The 22421-nt window shown below is 39.7% G+C and overlaps 1 protein-coding gene across 8 annotated transcripts in view; it reads right to left on the bottom strand.

Moving 5' to 3' along the window:
• EYA4 (EYA transcriptional coactivator and phosphatase 4) overlaps positions 1-22421 on the bottom strand; it is a 251265-nt gene that overhangs the window by 71494 nt on the left and 157350 nt on the right. For 4 of the 8 annotated variants that reach the window (XM_069973713.1, XM_069973715.1, XM_069973716.1 and 1 more), the window contains 2 exons: positions 13812-13904; positions 4794-4860 (listed from right to left, as the gene is read on the bottom strand). In XM_069973713.1, coding sequence (XP_069829814.1) covers positions 4794-4860; positions 13812-13904 — 160 coding nt within the window. The remainder of the gene's footprint in view (positions 1-4793; positions 4861-13811; positions 13905-22421) is intronic. The other 4 variants (XM_069973714.1, XM_069973717.1, XM_069973719.1 and 1 more) reach the window with 2 other exon arrangements.

Here is a 22421-nt window from a genome sequence, read left to right as displayed (position 1 = left end):
CATCTCTGATTTAAAGGAGTGTGGACATCTGACTTTTTTTGCCCTTGAGGCCTACATATACATATGTGTTCGGATTCACCTTTACCTTTAATTTGGTTAAAGCGAATAAACCATTTCGCCTATGGAAAAATGTTTTATATCACTTGGTTAGTACCAGCACGTACATCATGGCGGTGCAGTCCATTTTCTAAAGACTGCCCGGCTCCCGCCATCTGGGCTGTTTTGTCAGTCTGCAATTAGGTCTGCTCAGTACACTAGATGCAGGCCTAGTGCCCCCAGTTTATTGATGTCAGTACACCGGACCCAGCGGCTCTAGTGCACTGAGCAGGCCTAACTGCAAACCAGCACAGATGGTGGGAATCAGTCGGTTTGAAAAATGGACCACACCACCAGGATGTATGCATCAGCGCTGGGCCAGGTGGTATAAAAGAATCTTTCCATAGGCAAAGTGGTTTTAAAGTGTCATGGTCATTAAAAAATTTTTTGCAGACATCAATAGTACAGGCGATTTTGAGAAACTTTGTAATTGGGTTTATTAGCCAAAAAGAAATGAATTTTTATCATGAAAAAGCAGTTTGAAGCTCCCCCCTCCCGTCTTCATTGTTCTCTATGGAGAGGGGAGGGGTGGAGTGAGATGAAGCACCAAAACAGGACAACAAAGAGTTTATTCACAGTCACATCACAAGGCTCTCTGCTCTGACGTCAGCACTGACCTCTCTGACCTCTGAATAGGGGCTTTCAGCGGCTCCCTGTGGTGTAATCCTTTGTTCTCTGCTCTCTGCTGGCGACTAATCTCCCTCCTTCCTCCTCACCCCTCCCCTCTCCATAGCCCAGACAGAATCTGACTGATGTAAAACAGTTGAGATTTCCTGATTCTGAGCAGTGGATAACAGAAAGGAGAAGAGGGGGGAACCGGGGAAAAGTACTTTGGAATGCAGGTAATGGCATTTTTGCCTAATAAACCCAATTACAAAGTTTCTTAAAATCGCCTGGATTATTGATTTCTGCATAAAAATTTTTAATGACAGTGACTCTTTAAGGACTTTAAGGATTTCTCATGAAACTAACTCAACACAATGGTTATACACAGAAAAACACAGCATAGAAGATTTTTTAATCATTAAAAACACCTCTAAAAAATGAAAGCTAGAATCTGGTTGTTTGCTATGGGCAACTGCTCCACTGTTCTTTTGGAACAAGTTTTAATAAATCTCCAACGACATGTACATCATGTGAGAGAATGTTGTGAAATCATGTTGTGTCGGGGGAAAGGATACAGGAGAATTTATAATTTATTTAATATTTTTATGCGAACAGATGACTGGTTTCTCCATTCATGTTACCTTGATTGTACAGTTGACCTCATTCCGATACTGGTTTTTCCAGTATTCCCACAAGATTATGTTCCTATGGCTAAAGTTTTTTGTCATTGTGTTTCTTAGGGCTACAATGTACACTTGTCTGATTGCACTTTTAATGTTTATTGAAATTACTCATGATCATTATAGACGGTTGTCCTTGGCAAATAGCGGATGTCTTTATGATGGCCAACGGCAATGACAGCTGCAAGATCCTGTTGTGTGAACATAGCCAAGGGGTGGTGTCATAAAGCAAAGAAGGTAAAATCAGATGTGCACCACATACATATACGTAAGGGAAAACATATGTGCTGCTTTTAATAAAGTAACTCATATCTCTGTACTGCTTTTCTCTCCCATGGATATGATCACTCTCTAAACTGTGACCCTGCTGTTGCCATGCAACAGTGCCCCCCCCCTTAAAAAGCCACTTTGGTTGTACAACATGATAATTACAATGTTGCATTGCAACATCACATCTAGGCTATGTTCCCACAATGTTGTTTTTAAAATAACAGCTCTTATTTTACAATGATGGCTGTCAGTAATGATCATATTTATTATTTATGCCCATCATTATCAAACAACGACCTAAAAAAGACGTTGACAGACCATAGTCTTAATTATTGTTAATGTGGTCACAGTGCGACTTGCGCTATAATGTATGTGTTGCACACAATCCAAGTTTGATGGACTTTTAATCCTAGGTTGCACGCGAAATGACACTTTGCCAGCATTGAGATAAATGCAAGTTGCATGCAACTAAGACCTAAGTTGTCAAATATGCTATATTAATAGAATATAAGGCAACTAAAGGAACATGATGTTCAAATGGAATCCCAGAGGATAAAACTTGTATGGCTGTATGGAATCATAACCACACAGTGGTATGGATGGGTGCCCACAGATATTTATGGTATTACAGCTCCATGCATTCTAGAGGTGTTATATAGCCGTATCCTGCTTGTTTTCATTAAAAGGGGTTGTCTAGATCAATTCTCATAAACTTTATTAGGGTTACAAAGAGCATCCGTCCTGTCCTACTTTACACATGACACCTATTCATTTAATTCAAGATCACTTGGGGTCTCAGAAGGGATGTTATTTTGACAGATACAAATATACGCTACTCTATTTTCTGTCTACTAATTCTTGAAATACAACAGTGGTATGTCAGTTTACATGTGCTGCCTGCAGACATTAGGGTGCCAACATATAGAAAAGATATGCACAACTGTCACCATTCAGATACTTGTGTAGGTAACCATTGGAATTAGTTGGTGCAGTAGATTTTTCTTATGTATATGTATACTTAAAAATAAAGCTACATATTTAACCCATTAATAACAGTCTAATTTTCCATGTACAGGCTTATTTTTTTCAGAATGAAAAAATAAATGGGGTGGTGGTGGTGTCCTACCTCTTCTGCTCTCTGGCGCTCTGCTTTCTCAGTCTGCCAATCCATTCTGCTAAAGGGGATGAGTGCATGTTGCGGGCATTGTGCACTGGGGAAACCATGCCTGCACGCAATGTCCATTGTTACGACATCGGTAACATTGGGTAGCTTATGATCACTGCTCGCAAAATGTTCCCGCCCCCTTCTCGTCAGTGGAAGTGTCAGCACAGACATGGGGGGGAAAGGAGCGCCGGAAAGCAAAAGAGGTAGGAGCTTTCTTGCTCTTCCTCTGGATAACCCCTTTAAATAAAAAGAGTATTGATGAAAAAAAAATGACGGCTGTCTAAAAAGACAGTGTGTGAACATAGCCTAAAGATATCATGTCAGTTTTACCATAATTTAAGAGGTTAATGGCAGACAGAATCATGACTGCTGCTATTTGTCACTGATTGTGAGTACCCAGCTTCCTTCAAAAGGTCAAAAGAAAACGGTGTGTGAACATAGCTATAGGCAAGCCCAGGTTCAGCCCGCAATTTTCAGTGAATCACCAATGCTAGCTATGGTCACTAATGCTAGTTATTCACAAATAATAAAGCAGCTCGTCAAAGTCCCGCTTCCCAATTTACGCTATGGTTCCATAACGTCTTTTTAGGTAAAATAACGGCTGTTGTTTTTAAAGGGGAACTATGAGCAGGTTAGATGAATCTAACCTTCTGATATATCTCTAACGCACAGGAGGCACCAATGATGAAGGTATGTCTCTCCTGGTTCACTCCTTGGTCAAGTAAGACCATTAGGAGCCCTGTCCTGCCCCCTAGCGATGATCTGGGGAGTGGACCAGCACTATGGGGACGGGGCAGTGCTCTTAATGGTCTTAACGGACCGTGGAGTGAATGACTAAGTGCACGGAATTGGCACTGAGGATGACGGTAATAGACATACCTTCCTCCTCTGCGTCTGCTGTGCAAATAGGGACATATCAGCAGGTAAGATTTGTCAAACTGCTAATAGTTCCCCTTTAAAATAATGGCCATTATTTTATAATGGTGGCTGTAAATAATGATCATGATCATTATTAACATCCATCTTTATAAAAAAAAGGCAATTTTTTCATCTAAAAAAGAACATAGCATTATTCAGATTTGGAATCAGGAAGGAATTTTCCTGCCAAGATGGGGAAACTACCTCATGATATAGCCTTCTTCTGGATCAACTTTGCACTATTTATGTTACTAAGTTAGGGCAGGGTTTTTATACCAAGGTTCTATAGGGTATGGGAGTAAATCAGTTGGGGAAATATATATTTATTTGGGTTGCACACAACATACAGTACATGGTTGCTGAATCAAGTTTACCAGCTGAAATTGTACTGCAATTTATTCATGTTAGCAGAGCACATCCCAGAGGTCTATCAATAATTGAGTGTAACACAATGCTAAGGTGCTTTAAGGCTTCCTTTACAGTCTTTCTATGCAGTATTTTAAACTGCATAACTGCAGTGTTCTATGGTGTTTGTCAATTTTTCCGCTTTTTCAAACTCTAAAATAAAGCCTATGGAGAAAAAAAAAGCTAGAAAAAACAGCACAGCAAGAGCGTTCTGCAGGTTAGAAAAAAATAAAAGCCACAAAAACACAAAGCAAAGCAAAATGCATGAACTATAGTATTTCATTACAGACTTTAAAGTAACATTTGGCTTAAAAAATGCAAAGAAATAATGCTATAAATGCCACCGAAAAAGCTACAAAATGCTGAGTATAAATCTTAAGCCTATGTTCAAAAAATATCAAAATACGGTTGTTATTTTGATAAAGCAGCCATATTTTTTAAAAGATGGTCGTAAATAGTGAGCATGTTCATAATTTGGATGCTTGTAATCAATTAGACCCATTTTTCACCCAATTTTTCACATAATGCTGCATAAGAATTACATTTTTTTATGGAAAAGTTCCAAAATCATTAAAAATGTATCTATTAATTGCCCCTGTACTTAACACAACTATATACAGTTTTCCCCGTAAGTTAAAGAACTTGTCACTTACTTAGAGGGATAAAGCTGAGGCGAGTACTGGTGTGCTGATCTTGGACTGTAGCCACTGCTTGTTATTACTGTAAAACATAAAACACGCTTACAAAACTGAGTACCATAAATAACTTGCATTCACGCTCTAACAGCTTTAGCATAGATCATAAATGCTGACAAAATGAGTTATTCTAGTGTAAAATAGCACTACAAAGTGTGGAAGTATTTGGTACGGAACTACATCTACATCTTGGCAACAGCGATTATTTGGGGGGCCTGCTCTGCAGGAGAATGCCTCTCGATCTAAGATATACATAATGGACTATACAAAATTATAGTCTCAGATCACCATGCAGAATCAATTAGTTAGTTCAGCATAAGAAGCGTTAAGTTCATATAAGTAAGGGAGTACTAACTGTTTTGCATGCAGGGCTGGTATTGGGGCTCAGCATCATCGACTTGCTGCAGTTCATCATCTTCTCAACATGGCATCCTAAATCTTTATCTTATGTGGACTAACTCCAAACTTAGTGCAGAAGTTTTTTTTTTCTTTCGCTTAACCATCTGTCTCTATCAAGACAGATGCATGCCAAATATACATTCAGCATAATGGTGAACCCATCCCATCATCGGAAATCCATAGAGAAAACATATAGGGTAATGCTAGGCCAAGTGCTCATGTTTCACTTTCAGAATGATTAATGTAAAGCACTTTCAGTGTAGCAAGCACGTATTAAGTCCAATTACATTCAATCTGGGATTCAAGGAAAAATAAATCCTAATTATCGCTGAAATTGTAAATTAATTAAGGACATTTAATGTGCAAATATAGAACAATGACTTTTATGTCTCTGTATCAGGAAAGTAAAGAAGATTTTGTGTCTGCATTTACTTTCCAGGTAAGTTGTGGGACCACAGGAATAGGATTTTATTCATTGTAAATGTAAGCTCCAGGAAAAACTGAACAACAACAATAATAATAATATCTAAATAAAAGTAAAGGCCATTATAAACCATAGACTAGGTTCCTATCTCAGGAAAATACCATGGGAATGCTCTGTTAAATAGGTGAACAGAAGCGGACGTCTATTCAACAAGACAGAGGCATTCTCCCCCGATATATTCCTGAAGTAGAAACATAGCCATATTCTGCAAGTAATGAGTGTAAGATGCAGCTATGGACCTTTTCTGAATGTGTTACTTCAGTAAAGTAAGATTCTGATAATGCAAAACCTGATTATTTTCTCTTGAAAACTTAAAGTATACCACTAGTGATTTTCTAGTATACACTAATTTTGAATTTGATGCTAGAATTTTTCTGAGCACCTGTCCTCCCTCTATGGCGCTGGGCCTCACGCTAGATATGAGAGCTATGGAGATGGAGTGGGAAATCCATGGCAGTTAGGCTCCCTCTCCCAAGACAGAGATGACCCAACTGCTGTGAAGCCTGACTAGGTGACACTGTCCACAAATGAAATGAAATGATTTTAGAGCAGAAAGGAAGACCCAGACATGTGTTATACAGGTATATGTCAAATGTACACCATCTAAGCTTGTGAACGGTGCGGATAAGGGCACATAGAGTAAGGGGTGTCAATATAATTATTAAGAAACCATCAGGATTTCCTGACAGTAATCCATATTTATTGTCAGGAAACCATCAGGCATGCTTTTAGGATTTGCTGATCAGGAAAAAAATGTATTGTAGTGTCCTTAACTCTAAACGCTCCCACAGACATCTACGTGGGCATTTTCTGATATGTGAAAGGGACTTAATGCATAGTTATGCACAACGGGGAGCGGGGAGGACAAGAGATCGGAAAAACACTCCTTGGTTAAATTAAAAACTGATGTATATTAGAAAAATTACAGAAATTACAAAAAAAACCTGCTGCTTGACAGTTATTTTTCAGAAATCATGAACAGGGAGGTACTCCTTAAAGGGATTATCTAAGGAAATAAGAAAAAAATAAAAACAAGTTTTAGACCAATACAGGCCACTAATCTAAAACTAGAGAGGCCCGCTGAGACCTGGAGCCAGCCCTGGCCAGAGAAGTCTAACAGTTGCATAGTCCCTTCTATCCAGCATTGGGTTGGTACACTCCAATGGATCCTTTTGGGGGCCCTGTCTAGTGTTGAGTGGACTTGAGGAAACTGTCCAGGTGTGGCAAACATTCCGAACCTGAACGCTCTGCTCTGCATTCAAAGCAACCCTAAGGAATGCTTGAAATCATGGATACAGCCTATGTCCTATGGCTTTACCAATGTTTTTCTAGGGTGGCTTCTAACCCCTAGGGAAACTCCAGGAATCAAATTCCAAGTGTTCAGAAAAGTTGCTAAACCCGAACAGTTTCATTGAGCTTTGCTGTACATCGTCAGCATCGTGGCACAGTCAGCGACAGTTCAACTGTGCATCTGGGTGTTACATGCAGTCATTGCAGACTCAGGGTATCAGATAGTGGCACATATAAAAGGTCTCTGCCAGGGCCACCATTAGGTGGGTGCAAACAAGGGCCCCAGAACAGCCAGAGGGAGAAAGGCAGGTTTCTGCAATTTGCCATCATGGTAAAATCAATGCAGGAAAAGACTGGTTGAGGAAACACATAATTGAATCAGTGATGCACCCCTGCATTTTCAAGATAGTTGGGGGTCTTATTTCTGAACTAGACAGATATCAAAACATAGTACAGATACTATAGTATCAGCACCGAATGCCCAATTACCACAAAGGGCACCCAGAGACTTCTATGGGTCCTTCTGCATCTTCACACCAAACCTTCTACTACTTCAAAGTAATTTTTTTTTTCTTTTATTGAATTGTTCCACCATAAAAATGTATTCCTAAGGCAAAAGAGTATAATCCGCGGCATTCCCATAAAAAATTATTATAGGGCCAGTGCACAGATGTGACTGCAACTCTGTTCAGACAAAAGAGTCGGGCCCTGTTCTCAGCAGTCAGACCCCTATGAATATGCACATCCTCTATCATGCAGATAAGAGAGAAGTGTTAATAATCAGAGGCACTGTCACAAGTTTTTTCTTTACTCAATCAGCATGGACTTTATTTGCAAGTAGCTGCGTAATACACATGTTTATTTATTTTCTTTTACATTTTCTAGCTTCAAATCAATGTTAAACATGCGGCCACTAGGTGTCTCCCTTTTTTCACACTGCGGTCCGCACTCCCTCCGGACAATATTTGGTCTTTTCAAAGAAAAAAACACCAAAAACAGGAGTGACCTTTCCAGTCCCGGTCCTTTGCGTAACAGAAATGGGATGAGTGCATGTGCGGTGTGTGTGCTCAGATGTAAGCCATTGTCCCTCTGGCATGGTGACTGCCTGGTATGACAGTGACGTGTGCAGCTTGGGATGAGTGTGTAGCGTGTGCTAGTGTGTGCTGTACAGTATACTGTTTTCAAGCTGTGAGTGACTGCTTGCTATGCAATTGTCCTTCTGGCATGACTAGTGTGTCAGTGTCAAGTGTAGATGAATGGTCTTGTATGACAGAGACAAGTTGGCAAAGTTTCTATTTTATTACAGTGACGAGTGGCCATTTTACTTTTATATATGCAGATATAAAATTCCTATTATGCCACATTGGTAGTGTTGTAGTCAGGAAACGCAAAAAAATTCACAACTGAGTAATATTCAAGTATGTGAATGAGTGTACTGCAGGCTGGGGCTATGGAATACAGCTACAACTCATATCATGCCCTGATTTGTTTGTCATTATAGGAAATAGTAGTTCTGCTAAAGCTTTACATCAGTGGTTACGGTATATTTCTGGGGATAGGGCTGCTGTTATTGTTATTGTTTTAAATGGTAATTTACTGGGACACAATTAGATCATGATTTTTTAAATGTGCTAGGCCCATAATATATACAATTATATAATTAAATGCTTATTAATAGAGATGAGCGAACCGGGTTGGGGTTCGAGTCCATCCGAACCCGAACGTTCGGTATTTGATTAGCTAGGGCTGCTGAACTTGGATAAAGCTCTAAGGTTGTCTGGAAAACATTGATACAGCCAATAACTATATCCATGTTTTCCACAAAGCCTTAGGGCTTTATCCAACTTCAGCAGCCACCGCTAATCAAATGCCGAAGGTTCGGGTTTGGATGGACTCGAGCATGCTCCAGGTTCGCTCATCTCTACTTATTAAATATTATGGCAGTGATATAAAAACTGTACAATGTGTATTACAGTTACTATCTCACTTCTGGAGCTTTCCTTACTGCACTCCTCTACTGCCTTTACTTGGCGGTCTGTGAAGGCAAATAACATCACTTCCTTCTCTACTGCCCTTACTTGGCAGGCTGTGAGGACAGATGGCATCACTTCCTGTGCACGCCCACAAAGTTTATGAGAACTGCAGATAAGGTGAGCAAAGGAATGAGGCTAATTGCTGCCAAAGCAAGTGATTAAAAAAAAAGTCTACCAAGGATCACAGACACAGAATAATTTTTTTCGATGACAGATACACTTTGAGGCTATGTTCACACTACGTAAATCTACGGCCGTAGTTCTCGCCGCAGAACTACAGCCGTAGATTTGCGGGGTGGAACATAGCATTGTTTGCTATCGTTCACGCTCCGGCCGGTTCCCATGCGGCGCCGCAAACAACTGACAGGTCCATTATTTGCTGACGGAATTCAATGAATTCCGTCCGCAGAAGGACCTGGCAGTTCACACAGTGAAGCGAGCGGCTCCGGCCGCTTGCTTCACTGTGGGCTATGGGAAGCTCTGATGCGGGCTCGCGCTGATGCGCCCGCATCAGAGCTCCACGGAGGAAAGATCATCCGTCCGGTACTTAAGTACCGGCCGTGATGATCCGGGCTGAGACTGGCCGTTCCGTGACCCGGCCTGAGTCATGGAACGGCCGGTCTCATCCGTAGTGTGAACATAGCCTAAGAATGATATTGGAAAAGGGTGACATGCTTCATCATATTAGTAAGATTTTCTCCCCTGGAAGTAAACTTTATCTAAATCTCCTTTTTTTCTCTTTTTTTTCTAGATAATTTCATAGACGACAGCCAAAATTTTTATAGACATATTACAAAAATGTGTGCTAAATCTACAGCTTGGAAAACTGATATGATAGTTGTAATTACAATAATCTGCACAAGTGCTTCCATCCTGAGAAAGTCACTGTTACATTAATATGTTATTAAACAACCAAAGAAAAGTCCCGTATGTTTACAGACATTTGATCTGGTCCTATTAAGGGTATGTCCCCACACCGTCAGAATGACTGACTTTTTATTGGATTACCATATTTTACAGACAAATAATGGACATTGCTTTATATCAACGGCCCTTATTATATAGGTAACAGCAGTTACTAGTCGGTAAATGATGGCCATCCAATAAAAATGTCCGTCATTCTGACAGTGTGTGAACATAGCCTAAATGTAACCTTATGACTAGACATGAGTCAACTTTTAAAAGTTCACTTCAGCAACATTCGCCAAACTTTGAAGAAAAGTTTGGGATAGTTTGATCAGAGCTTCACTAAAACAACTAACTGATTGCAGGCATTTAATTGTTTTACTGCAGTTTAGCAAGGTTGCTCACTAATACTTACCTGTCAGCGCTTCTCGGGTGTCCCTTATCAATCACAGCCGCCTCCACTTCCTGACAGAGGCAAAAGTGACAGCCCACTCAGCCAATCACTGGCCGCGGCACTGTCACATCTCAGTCAGTCAGTGAATGGCTGAGGGAGCTAGAGATGGCAGTTATCAATGGGGTACACTGGATACCCGTATGAGGACACATGGGGGAGCGCAGAGAGATGAGAGTACCCTTTTTTTAGTTTTCTATCTGAATAAAATTGCGCAACTACTATCTTGGACAGGGCTGATTTAGTTCCCTACAGGACAGTATAAAGCTCCTGTGCAGCTTGCGGCACGTATTGAAGTTTATTCCCCCTGCGTGCGGCAGGGAGAGGCGCATCAGGTAGTCATCTGGGCGGCTCTCCACCCGTGTCTAGTCACCCCTCAGAGGAGCCACTAACAGGCCTCTCTGCCTGTCACTCATCCCTACTGAGTGCGCACCGCTCATTTCATTTTCTCGGATATAAAGCTGCTTCTGCAGCCACGGCCGGTACGTGCCACAAGTTACACAGGAGCTTTATACTGTGCTGTATTGGGCTGATTGGTTCCCTTTAATCTCATTGCTGTCTTTCCATCTCCTACTCTGCAGGACAGCAGAGCCAGCAAAAAAAGATATTTAGATCCCATCCAGAGGCTTGGTGTTCAACCACATTGTAAAGTAGCCCAGTGCTATGCTGGATATTACTACAGACCATCACTTATTGCTTATTACTTATTACTGCTTTTCAGTGTGTACATTCTTTCAGTATTCCAGGAATATATCTATCTACCAATCTATACAATGCATATATTAGACAAAGATATATGTATACAAGGGTTCATTCATCTCATTACTGCCTTAAAGTTTATACTGTACATTTCATTGTGCTTTATTACTGGACATCTAGTTGAGTTACCGCCAAAAGAAAAAAAAAGGACAATTCTTCCATAATCTAGATCACTATTAACCTAGGAAGTAAATAAAATACATGTATCCTTGTATAATATGTCATCCATTCATATAAAGGGGAAAATATCTCCCACTGGACAACCAATGAAGGCATTTACAGGCCATTTAGAAGCCAGCATGGACGATCAGGCCCCGGCACTAAGAGCTGCAGTTCCCAGCTGTTGCTAACAGCCGGTAGGTGCAGTGTATAGAGCGGGCTCATATCCTGAGCACTCTCTATATACTGTTGAGGGCATCTGGATAAGCATGCTCATGCTCATGCTTTACGTGTAGACCAACAACTACTTGGCTTAAATGTCTGCCGGAATTTGTGACCGTTTTTGGCACGCCAAAAGCTGTGCCCCTTTACCTCAAAGCCACATTTGAGTCACATGATCAAAGAAAAAAGAAAGAAATGTAACTAAAATTTTTTTCCTATTTGAGGAGGAAAAAGTTGTCACAAAAACTGCATAAAAAAATGCATGACCCTTAAAGAGAAACTATGAACAGGCCAGAGGAATCTAACCTGCTAATAGCTCCCTATTGCCCACGGGGTGCTAAGGGTAGGATACAGGTAAGTCTCTTGCATTCATCCTCAGCGTACTTTCCGTGCTGTCTGTAGTTTAATCCTGCATCCAGTAAAGCTGTTTGGAGCACTGGGGGCGGCTCTACCTCCCCCCCCCCCTGCAGACCACCGATCTGAACAGTGGGGTGTTCTGCCCCCAGTGCTCCTAAGCAGCCTTACTAGATGTAGGAATAAACTACAAACTGCATGGGAATGGTGCCGGAGATTGACTTTACTTGGATGTTTGGTATTACAAATGCATTCAGATAAAGCTTCTATAGGTTCCCAGTCACATGATTACCTGTGGGGCATCATGCTGGCTTACAGCTTGTTGATAAAACCCATACTACTTTACTGGAAAAGATAATATGTAACACAATGGTGGCAAGCCAACAAGACTGCGCCTGTGCCATCACTTCTTGCACAAATAAGGCTTTGTGAAAGAATTAGTGCGGCTGTGTGGAGGGGGTATGGCCTCCATATGTGCCCCATTTATCACAAAGTATGCCTGCATGCAGGGGTAACTTGTAGCTGAATTCTACACCAGCTCCAAGCTGGCCACGCAGGCAGTCCAGATGTGCCTGAATCCATGCACTGGCAGGGGCCAGTTACAACTGATATATACACTATATTCCCCATTGCCACTGTTACATTGTTAATTTATTAATACATCTGCAAGTTGAATAGGATGGGATGGTACATCACAGAGTTCTACAAAAATATACTCCAGAATTATGATATTGTGGGGAATACCATTATTTACTTAAATAGAAACTCCGGTGAAATTTTTTAGCTTTCAAACCAACTGGTGTCAGAAAGTTACATAGGTCTGTAAGTTATCGCTGTCCAGAGCAGCAGCAAACCTCTCCTGGACAGTTCCTGACATTGACAGAGGTGGCAGCAGAGAGCACTGTGTCTGATTGGAAAGAATATACCACTTCCTGCAGGACATACAGCAGCTGATAAGTAGTGGAAGACTAGAGAATTTGAAATAGAAGTAAATTACAAATATAACTTTCTGATACCAGTTGATTTTTGCTGAAGTATCCCTTCAAAAGACATGTCTTGAAAGCTGGCTGACTTGTTCTCTTTTATGCATTACAAGTTATACTCTGTTCTAGTCTGTTCCTGCAATAAACCTACCTAGCTACTCGTGAAGTAACATGCATCCTACATTGGAAAGCACAGGTTCACTTCATATGCAGAACAGGCCCCCAAATACAAAGGTCTTGGTGGAGGCCTAAAAGTATGGACTCCTTTGAGCAAGCCATTTCCCTTCTGTAGCACTGCAGTGAGGTTAGATGGGTCAGGTTAGCTTGGGCAGAGGACTTTTCTTAGGCCATGAATTTAAATTTGGCACTTTGACAAAGTCATCATGGCCTTATTCAAGTCAATGAAAAAGCCATTAGGTTTGATATTTTAAAAATCCCTAATTCTATGATTATAAATGCGTATTTATAGTTTCCATGAATCTATAAAAAATTGAGTGGAGCTTCTCAGTAATTACTGATGATGATGCATTCCCGCAGAACAGATCCCACTGGCATGCTACCAATCCTTTATACATGATATCAGCTTTCCACCTATTAAGAGATTGCAGGTCTTGGATTTTTCTAAGCAATAGCATCACAATTAAATGCATCTATTAGTAATAAAATGACATCTGCAAGGAGCCGCAGACTGGAGACCTTGCATTTGCTGAATCTCAAATTCCCTGCAATGTCTTAACTGTTGAAGAAAATTTATGCTTGATAACTAATTGCAGGCGTTTACAGGCATGAAATGTTGGACCTATTCCACTTTGAAACTTTCACAAAATTTAACAAGGCTGTTGCCAGATTTGAAGTTTCAGAGGATGTGTGTATTAGTCTGGATTACACATTTTCTGCGTCTTTAAGTGTGTGTAATATGTCATCAGATTGCTTTACCTGACCCAGTAAAAGTGTCAAGCGATCCATCTCCAGTTGTAGTGGTGGTCTCATTGCTGTTCATTGGCTCTGTTTTGACTGCAAGAAGAGACACTACATAGAAGAATAAGCAAAGATAAGTTTTTTTTTTCCGTACTAAATTTTCAACTGAAGTCTCATGCCCATCTCTAAGTAAAAAACAGCCAAAACTCAATTCTCATGCAGCAGAAAAATGAGGAAATTTGTGAAGTAATAAAGGGTTTTAGAACCAGTCTTGCCATAAGAAATGGTTTATTTTCTAACCTTGTTTTACTGTTTTTGAGCACTAAATACCCTTCCAAGGCATAAAAAAATGGAAGCCTTTGTGACTGAGGCTTTGTTCATAAATAGAGATGAGCAAACTTTTCAAAAGTTTGGTTCAGCATGATTACACCAAACTTTAATGTAAAATTTGAGTTCTTCCGAACTGATTCTTAAACAAACAGCACAGAAACAGTTAAACAATTGCGGGTGTTTGGTTATTTTAGTGTGGTTCAAAAAATCTGCTTATCCAAACTTACCTGCCTGCCCTCCCCCCTGTCCGTCTTCTCTGGTGTCTGGTGTCCTCTATGGCTGCCAAAATCCGTTCAGCCAATCACAGACTCAGACAGGACAACCCTACGGCCAGTGATTGTCCCAAGTGAAAGTGACAGAGAGTCATTGGCTGATCAGGCTTGAGGTAGCTGAAGACAGCAGAGACCCAGAAGAGGATACCAAGGGAGTGCAGACAGATGAGAAAATATATTTTTTTTTTTTTAGTGCGGCTGCTAGAGATGAGCGAACCGGGTTCGGGTTAGATTCGATCTGAACCCGAACGTTCGGCATTTGATTAACTGGGGCTGCTGAACATGGATAAAGCTCTAAGGTTGTCTGGAAAACATGGATACAGCCAATGACTATATCCATGATTTCCACATAGCCTTAGGGCTTTATCCAACTTCAGCAGCCACCGCTAATCAAATGCCGAAAGTTCGGGTTCGGATCGACTCGAGCATGCTCAAGGTTTGCTCATCTCTAGTGGCTGCCATTTTTTAGAACTTGTTCCAAACTTTGTAAAGTTCAGAACAAATCTGAGTTTAGGAAGTAGTTCAGTTCAGTCATCTCTATTCACAAACAGTAAAATAATACCAAAATATAGCTGTAATTTGCAAAAACAGATAAATAATTAGCATGTCCTTTTTTATTATATCTGTACTCAATTACAGCAGTTATTCTATACTGTGTGTGCACTGATGGTTAAAGCACATTATTTCATTAAGAATAAGGCCGTATTTTGCTTTTCTTTTACTGTTTGTGAACATAGTCTAAAAGTTTGAGTTACAACTAGAAGTATGTTTTGATTGACCCAAGCTCAGTACGCTGTGAAAATGGACAATTTTAAACAAAAAGATTGGTGAAATTTAATAACATATGGTTGTTTTAGTTGACCAACGACAAACCGTCATTGCCTGAAAAGAAGTTTCATTCATTTGCCGGACAAAAGATACTTTGTCCATGAACGATCGCTCAGAGAAGAATATTCTCAAAATATTTTCAGAATGTTAACAGAAAGATTGTTCATCTGGTGATCATGTATGCCTAGTAAGGACATAAATGTATATGACCGTGTATTTTAAGTGATCATTTGTCTAACGTCAACCTACTTCTATCTAAGGTGTATGGCCACATTTATGACCGATAGGATTGGGTTTCACATATTGCATATTTATTGGGTAAATATCAGTTGTGGAATCTGTGCATCTAAAGTTTAATATAAAATGCACCAAAATATTTAAATGTCAGTGCATTTTCACATGTTTTAAAACTAAGGTACCACTTTGCCTAAAGAAAATGTTCTTATATAACCTGGCTGGTGCCATTGTGTAAATACAGGTGGCACTGTCCATTTTTTTGCTGCCAATTTCCTGCCATCTGCACTGGATTCTAGATCTGCAGTTAGGTGCACTGGGGGTGAGCCCAGGGCCTCAGTTCACCAATATGCTATGACATAATTCTGAGGGAGGTGCGTCACAGAAGGGACCCTGCCTCCAGTGCACCAAGTGGGCCTAATTGCAGATCAGGAATCCGACGAATGTGACAGAAAAATGAACAGTGCCACCAGGATCTATGTGGTGGCACTGACCAGGTTATATAAAGATTCTTTTTCATTCGGCAAAGTAGTACATTCACTTTAAATACACAGGGTATTTGGCATTGTTTCGCTATAAAGTGACACAAGATAAAATGCACTAAAAGGCCATGTTCACACAACATAAGTTCTGTACTAATCACGACCGTCGTTGCAACGTCCGTGATTGGTACCTATGTTGTGCTGCAGGCCGAGGAAATCCTGGCCGGAGTGTATACACAGGGTATACACTTTGGCCGGGATCCCTAGTGGCGCCATAGAAAACTGACAGATTTTTTAAGCCAAAGCCAGGAATGGATGGGAAAAGAGGAGAAATTTCAGTCTTTCCTTTATGACCTGTTCCCTGTTTATAGTCTGTTCCTGGCTTTGTCTTCAAAAATCTGTCAGATAAATCTGTGTGTAAACACATCCTTTGTTGGGCTGCATCTGTTGATCCACATGGATAGAAGCTCCACTCATCAGAAGATCTCAGTAGAATCTAATAGCAATGTGCATCAAATATAAGGAGCATTAATGCAGCACTGGGCTATGTTCACACATTTTTGTCAGTCTTTTGGTCAGTCTTTTTTCAACCCAAACCAGGAGTGGAACTGACAGGGCAAAATTATAATGGAAAAATTACACAGTTAGGCTAAGTTCACCCAACATCTTTTTTTGGCCGTCTTGTGGCCGTTTTCTGTGTCTACCATCATTTTGGCCCTAAAGCATGACCATCCAAAAAACGTATCTGTATTTTCTATCCATGCCTGATTTTGGTTGAAAAAAGACTACATAAAAGACTGAGAGAAATACCTTTGGAAACGCATTTCATTTTTGGGCCGTAAACAGCCATTGTTTACCGTTAATTATGGCCAAAATTAATTATTGTGATCATGGCGGAACAACCGCTGTTTGCCTTAAGCTTTTTAAATAAACTATACCATTCATCATATTTGTGTGTGGTTTTTCCAAGTAACATTTTTGATTGGTATTAATAAAAACTACAGATCATGGCACTCACAGCTCTGTAGACAGAAAAAAAAAGAAAGAGTATAAAAAGAATAGGACAATACTGACCCTACATGCCTCCTTTCACTTGGACATTTCCCCAATATACGGATCATTTTGCTCTAAGGCTATGCTCACAGATAATTAAAAAAAAAAGTAAAATATTGCCATATTTTAAATGTAATAAGGGGCTCCAATTTGTTGGGAAGTTGACCGGCAGTGCATACGCAGTGTATAATAATGGCGGTAATTGATTATGGCTGACAAAATAATGAACATGCTCATTATTTACTACCTGCTTTTTCAGAAAACAACAGTTTTTTTATCTATTTAGACAATGTTTTATTTTCAGTCAAAATTACAGCCATATTTTGCATTTATTTTGCTGTGTGTAAACACATCCTAAGGCTAGGTTCACACTATGTAAAAATGAGGGACAGCTTTGATAACAATGGCCCTCATTGTGCAAATAACATCCTTTATTTAAAAAAAAACCTTGTTATAAAAGAGGGCAATCATTTTGACGTAGTGTGAACCTAGCCATAGAAAGTTTCATTTGATTCCAATGACTTCCTTTGGAACATTATTTTTTGCCCAATAAAAAAAAATATAACAGCAAAGGTCACCTCTCTATATCTTCTAGACCTATAATTATTTAAAATACCACTTTTCTAATTATACATTTACACAAACTATTTTACTTTGGTAAACTCTTCTACTATCAGGCTATGTTCCCACTATGTAAAAAGGACATTGTGTAAATAACATCTGTTATAGTGAAAATAATGGACATTATTTGAACTATGATGGCTTTTGTTCTAAAAGATAGCAGTCATTTTTATATAGTGTGAACCTAGCCTTAAAGGAGTTTCCTAGGCAAAATAGATCAGTCACTGACCGGTGTCTACATTACACAGAGTTTCCCTCCATTCACTGTGTAGTGATGGCAACCTGTGACTGCAGCCCAGCTCCTGTTCTGCTCATTATGTTGTGCGGGAGGCTAACAGTTGATAGCCATGGATGCCGGGTGACAGCACCCCACCATACAGTCAGTTTATCCGGAAAACTCCTCTAATCCCATACGTAATTATTCAGTCACAGACAGCCTTGCAAATTCATGTACTGCAAGAGGTAGGTTGTCGTTTGTTCAGGATCTTTTTGCATGGGGTCCCAAGTAACCAAACATAGAATCTAGATTTGAATCAATGTCAGCCCTAACAACTCATGGGCACCCCCATTTTTTGCTGCAGGGGGGATAATCAGAATCCTTACAGGTACGGTACCTGTCATGCACACTGCGGTAAAGATTGATCATGGCATATACAGAGTTAAATTATCCATAGCAAACTGAAGTCAATCAGCTGGCACCCACTGCATATAGCGGAAGTCCAGCTCCTGACCACTGGGCCGCCATAAAATGGCATATCAGCAGTCGTTAAGAGGTTATACAAGTATGAAAAAAAATGCTAAAAAGTGATACTTGAACAAACAAAAAAAAACTAAATAAAAGGAATATTCACAATACAATTGCACACAGTTTCTGAATGAACTGAGCAGGGAGGTTCTCCTAAACATCCTGGAGAACTAAATACAGAATGTGGATGTACAAGTCAGAAAGAAGATCTGGAAGGGCACTACCACCAATATTGTAACTATTTGAAGGGTGGGTGCTACTCTCTCGATAAACAATAAGTCCCACAAATAATCCAAAGGATAAGAAAAACATGCGGCACTCACCATGTATTAGTTGCTTAAGACCATACATCGTACAGAGCCAGAGGAAGTGCCACACAGTACAAAACAGTCTATTGCTGAAACATGTCCGCCTAGTTCTCTCTCCCTCCTTATGCACTTTGTGTGGACTAGACCTTAAAAAAACGATTCTTCGAGCAACTGTTATAAGATGAGCACCTCATCTTGTTTCATCTTTTGGAGAATATGGATGTAGCTTCACTCAAATCCTCCTCTTTCTTCTAATTGAAATAAGGGATTGTCGGGCATGTCATCACTTCCAAGACTTCTTTTAAACTTTTTATGTTCTACTTAAGATAACATTAATGACATTGGCTGTGTTTTTGGGGTTGTTGTTCTGCGGCTGTGTAACAATTTGAAGGCAATCAGACACCTCCCTAATAATATCTTGTATCTTGCTTTGCTCCATGCCTGCTTAAAACTTTGGCATAGTACTATCACTTGCAAACAATAGCTATGTTCCTACTTTAGGAACATATCGGGGAAGGCAGTGGTCTCGTAACATAGACAGCCACTATAAATGATCATGTTCCTTATTAGCGGCTGTCCATTTAACAAGACCACTGTGTTTGCCCGATATGTTCTCAGAATGGGAACATAGCCGATGTCTGACATTTCTATTCAGCCACGTCTGTTCTTTGACAAAATATTCTTCCTTGAACCTCATAATAACCTCCCCATCCAGTAAACCCAATGATATAAGCTTTAGTAAAGGTGGCTTATAATGATAACCCTTTACATAAGTCATAGTGTTTTTATGTGACGGACAAGATAAAAATATGCCAGTGTCTATTGCCTGGTCTTGAAATACAACCTTGTGAAGTCTTTTACACCTAATTGATTCGACAGGTGCCAAACACAAACTGCACATATTTTTGCAGGACGTAAATACTTTACTTTGTGCCAAGACAGAATGATTTATCTCCATGCATTACAACATGATAAAGGAGAGAGGAGAAATGAGCAGATGCTAAGAGCATCCCCAGAGTATTTTATATACTTTGATTTCATCCAGTGTCAGATAGTCTAAATTACAGTAGCATTCGGCAATAAGCATTCCATAAGCCTACAGAACTGACTGTAAGAACTGGCTGACCTTCTCAATGGTAATCTGATTAGTGTCCTCAAGTCTGCCCAGATCCAAACAAATAACAGTAAAGTTGCTGTTTCCCTACTGAAAACAAAAGATTTTGCCTTACTCATTAAGATTTAGAAATCTTTGTAGCAAAATCACTAATTCTCAAGCAATGAAGAAAATGATACTCACCTGCCCCTATCTCCTGTTGCCTCCATCCATCCAGTTCCAGCTGAGCAGCACTTCTTGCTTTAGTATGAACATGCAGTACTGTCAGGATGAATGCGGCAGGGGATTAGGGTGGTGAGTATAATTTTTTATCATAATTAACCCAGTCCATACAGCATAATTATATAGCATGGAACAGCCCTTTTAACTGTGGTGAAATTTTTTCTTCTTTCTCTGATTTTCTATTTATAACTTTACTGAAGTGATACAGTATGTTTTCCTAAGATTAGTGTCTCATAAAAGTTTTTGTCATTCCTCGATTGACAAAAACTCGAACATTTTGTGCAAACTACACAAGACCCAGATTCAAATTTAGGGCAAACTACGCCAGACCAGTTATATTTTTTAGCCAAAGCAGCAACTGTCCCAATATACTTGACTTAAATGTTATGTATGCTTTATACTATATTTGAAGTGGAAACTGTTGACTGACTTGGCATAAATTAATAGCATAGCTGAATGCAAGAAACTCTGTAATGTATATTATTAGATTATAACAGTGTCTTTCTCCTCTTATTAGATTCTTTTCCTGCTCCACCTAACCCTCTAAATTCATTTAAAATCATTTAATAATTTCAAAATCGACAGGCCAACATTTCAGCGAGGGATCATGTTACATGCTACCCATACGAGTCTATAGACATGGAAAGGAGAAGAGGAGGGAGTGACAGGAGAGAGTATTAGATCTCACCCAATGCATGATTCACAGCTTACACTACACATTACTGCTCTATAACGTCCTCCATGCAGCTGCTATTTCATTGGGAATGCTATAAATATATAGGAGAGCAGGGTCCCCTCTTTTATGTGCTGTGTATGAAAGACATTATGGAGACTAGACCTTAATAAGAGCTAAAAAATGGCTAGAAAGTTTCCGGAAATGAGGGTAAAATGTCAGAAAAACAGAATGGGTCACTGTATAGTTCCCTTCATTTTATGGGATGTCACAGCAAATGAATGGTAATGATGACCTAATATTCAGCTATCACTAGAAATAGTCAGGTGTTCCATGATTCTGCCATAGAGGTCCAATAGGTTATTTGTGATTCATCCCTTAAGAAATAGGCCACACAGGTTCATAATTGATGTCAAACAGCTCCAAATGGAGTGTCTGCTGCTGGACCTACGAAGCCTCATTATATTGCTGTGTTAAAGCTTGATTACAACTTTGGATGCTACGGTACTCTGGTGGGCCAGGCTGACACTGCCCATCACTAATACAGTGACAAAAATGCTTTAAAGAGGCACTGTCACACATTTTTTTAAAAATAAATCATCTGGGGTTGTGATCACAAACAGTTTTTAAATATACTCTCTCTTTTTTTAAAGTTTTCTATGTTTGAATTAATGTTATACATATGGCCACTAAGTGTCTCCCTTCACTGCGCATGTGTACAGCTGCTGTGCATCCACATTCAGTAGCAGAGAATCCTGGGGGTGCTTGCATTGTATGGTCAGCTCTCCTGTTCCACAGCACTAAAACCTCTAACCACTCAGTGACGTTATACTGACTGAATTGTTACATAACAAAGAGCATTGTCTCCTGGTAATAGTGCGTTTACACGAAACAATAATTGGCCCGATCGTACGATTAACGATGTCGGAGTAACAATTTTTTTTTCATAACGATCAGCGTTTATACGGTACGATATATCGTACAGAAAATTCGTTTTGCGATCGTTTTGCGAACGCTTAAGCCTATCTCACACATTGGTTAAATCGGCGAACGACTGTTCACACGGAACGATTTGCAAATTTTTTGCGAACGACGAACGACGATTTGATAACATGTTGAAAGATCAAAATGAGCGATGTATCGTTCGTCGTTTGATCGTTTGCTGCGTTTACACGTACGATTATCATTCAAATTCGTTCGTTATCGCGCAAATTCGCATGATAATCGTTACGTGTAAACGCACAATTAGCTTCAGAGCTGATAATATAATTAGCTAATGTTAATAATATAATTAGCCTAAGTTAATTGCCCTCAGCCGATATACAACCTGCATTACGTACAGGTGTCTTTTCTTGCATTAGCATGCTAAGGACTGGGAATTTCTGCGTTTGGTCTCTTTTTTGAACAGAGAAAACACCAAATATCAACATGGAGGGAGCATGGAGCAGAGTTTGGCCATATGTATAATGTTGATTTAAACATAGAAAATATATTAAAAAAATAAAACAGGTATATTGCAAAACTGCTTGTGATCACAACCTGTTGATTTAAAAAACTAAATAAAATTCTGACAGGTATACTTTAAGATTTTTTACAGAATAATTTGCAGTAGTATTTAAATTTCCATTACATAGCTGTGATGACTTTTACTTTAAGTAAATAGCAGCCCCTTGAGCAATCTATATAAAATCCATGTTGGGATAATGTTTGTAATGTATATCTTCTGTGGGAATATTTCACTGAGAT

Source organism: Dendropsophus ebraccatus, chromosome 6 (genome assembly GCF_027789765.1).
Source record: "Dendropsophus ebraccatus isolate aDenEbr1 chromosome 6, aDenEbr1.pat, whole genome shotgun sequence".
NCBI classification, from domain to species: Eukaryota; Metazoa; Chordata; class Amphibia; order Anura; family Hylidae; genus Dendropsophus; species Dendropsophus ebraccatus.
Note: the sequence above shows the minus strand (reverse complement) of the source record. Positions and strands in the feature narration are given on the sequence as shown.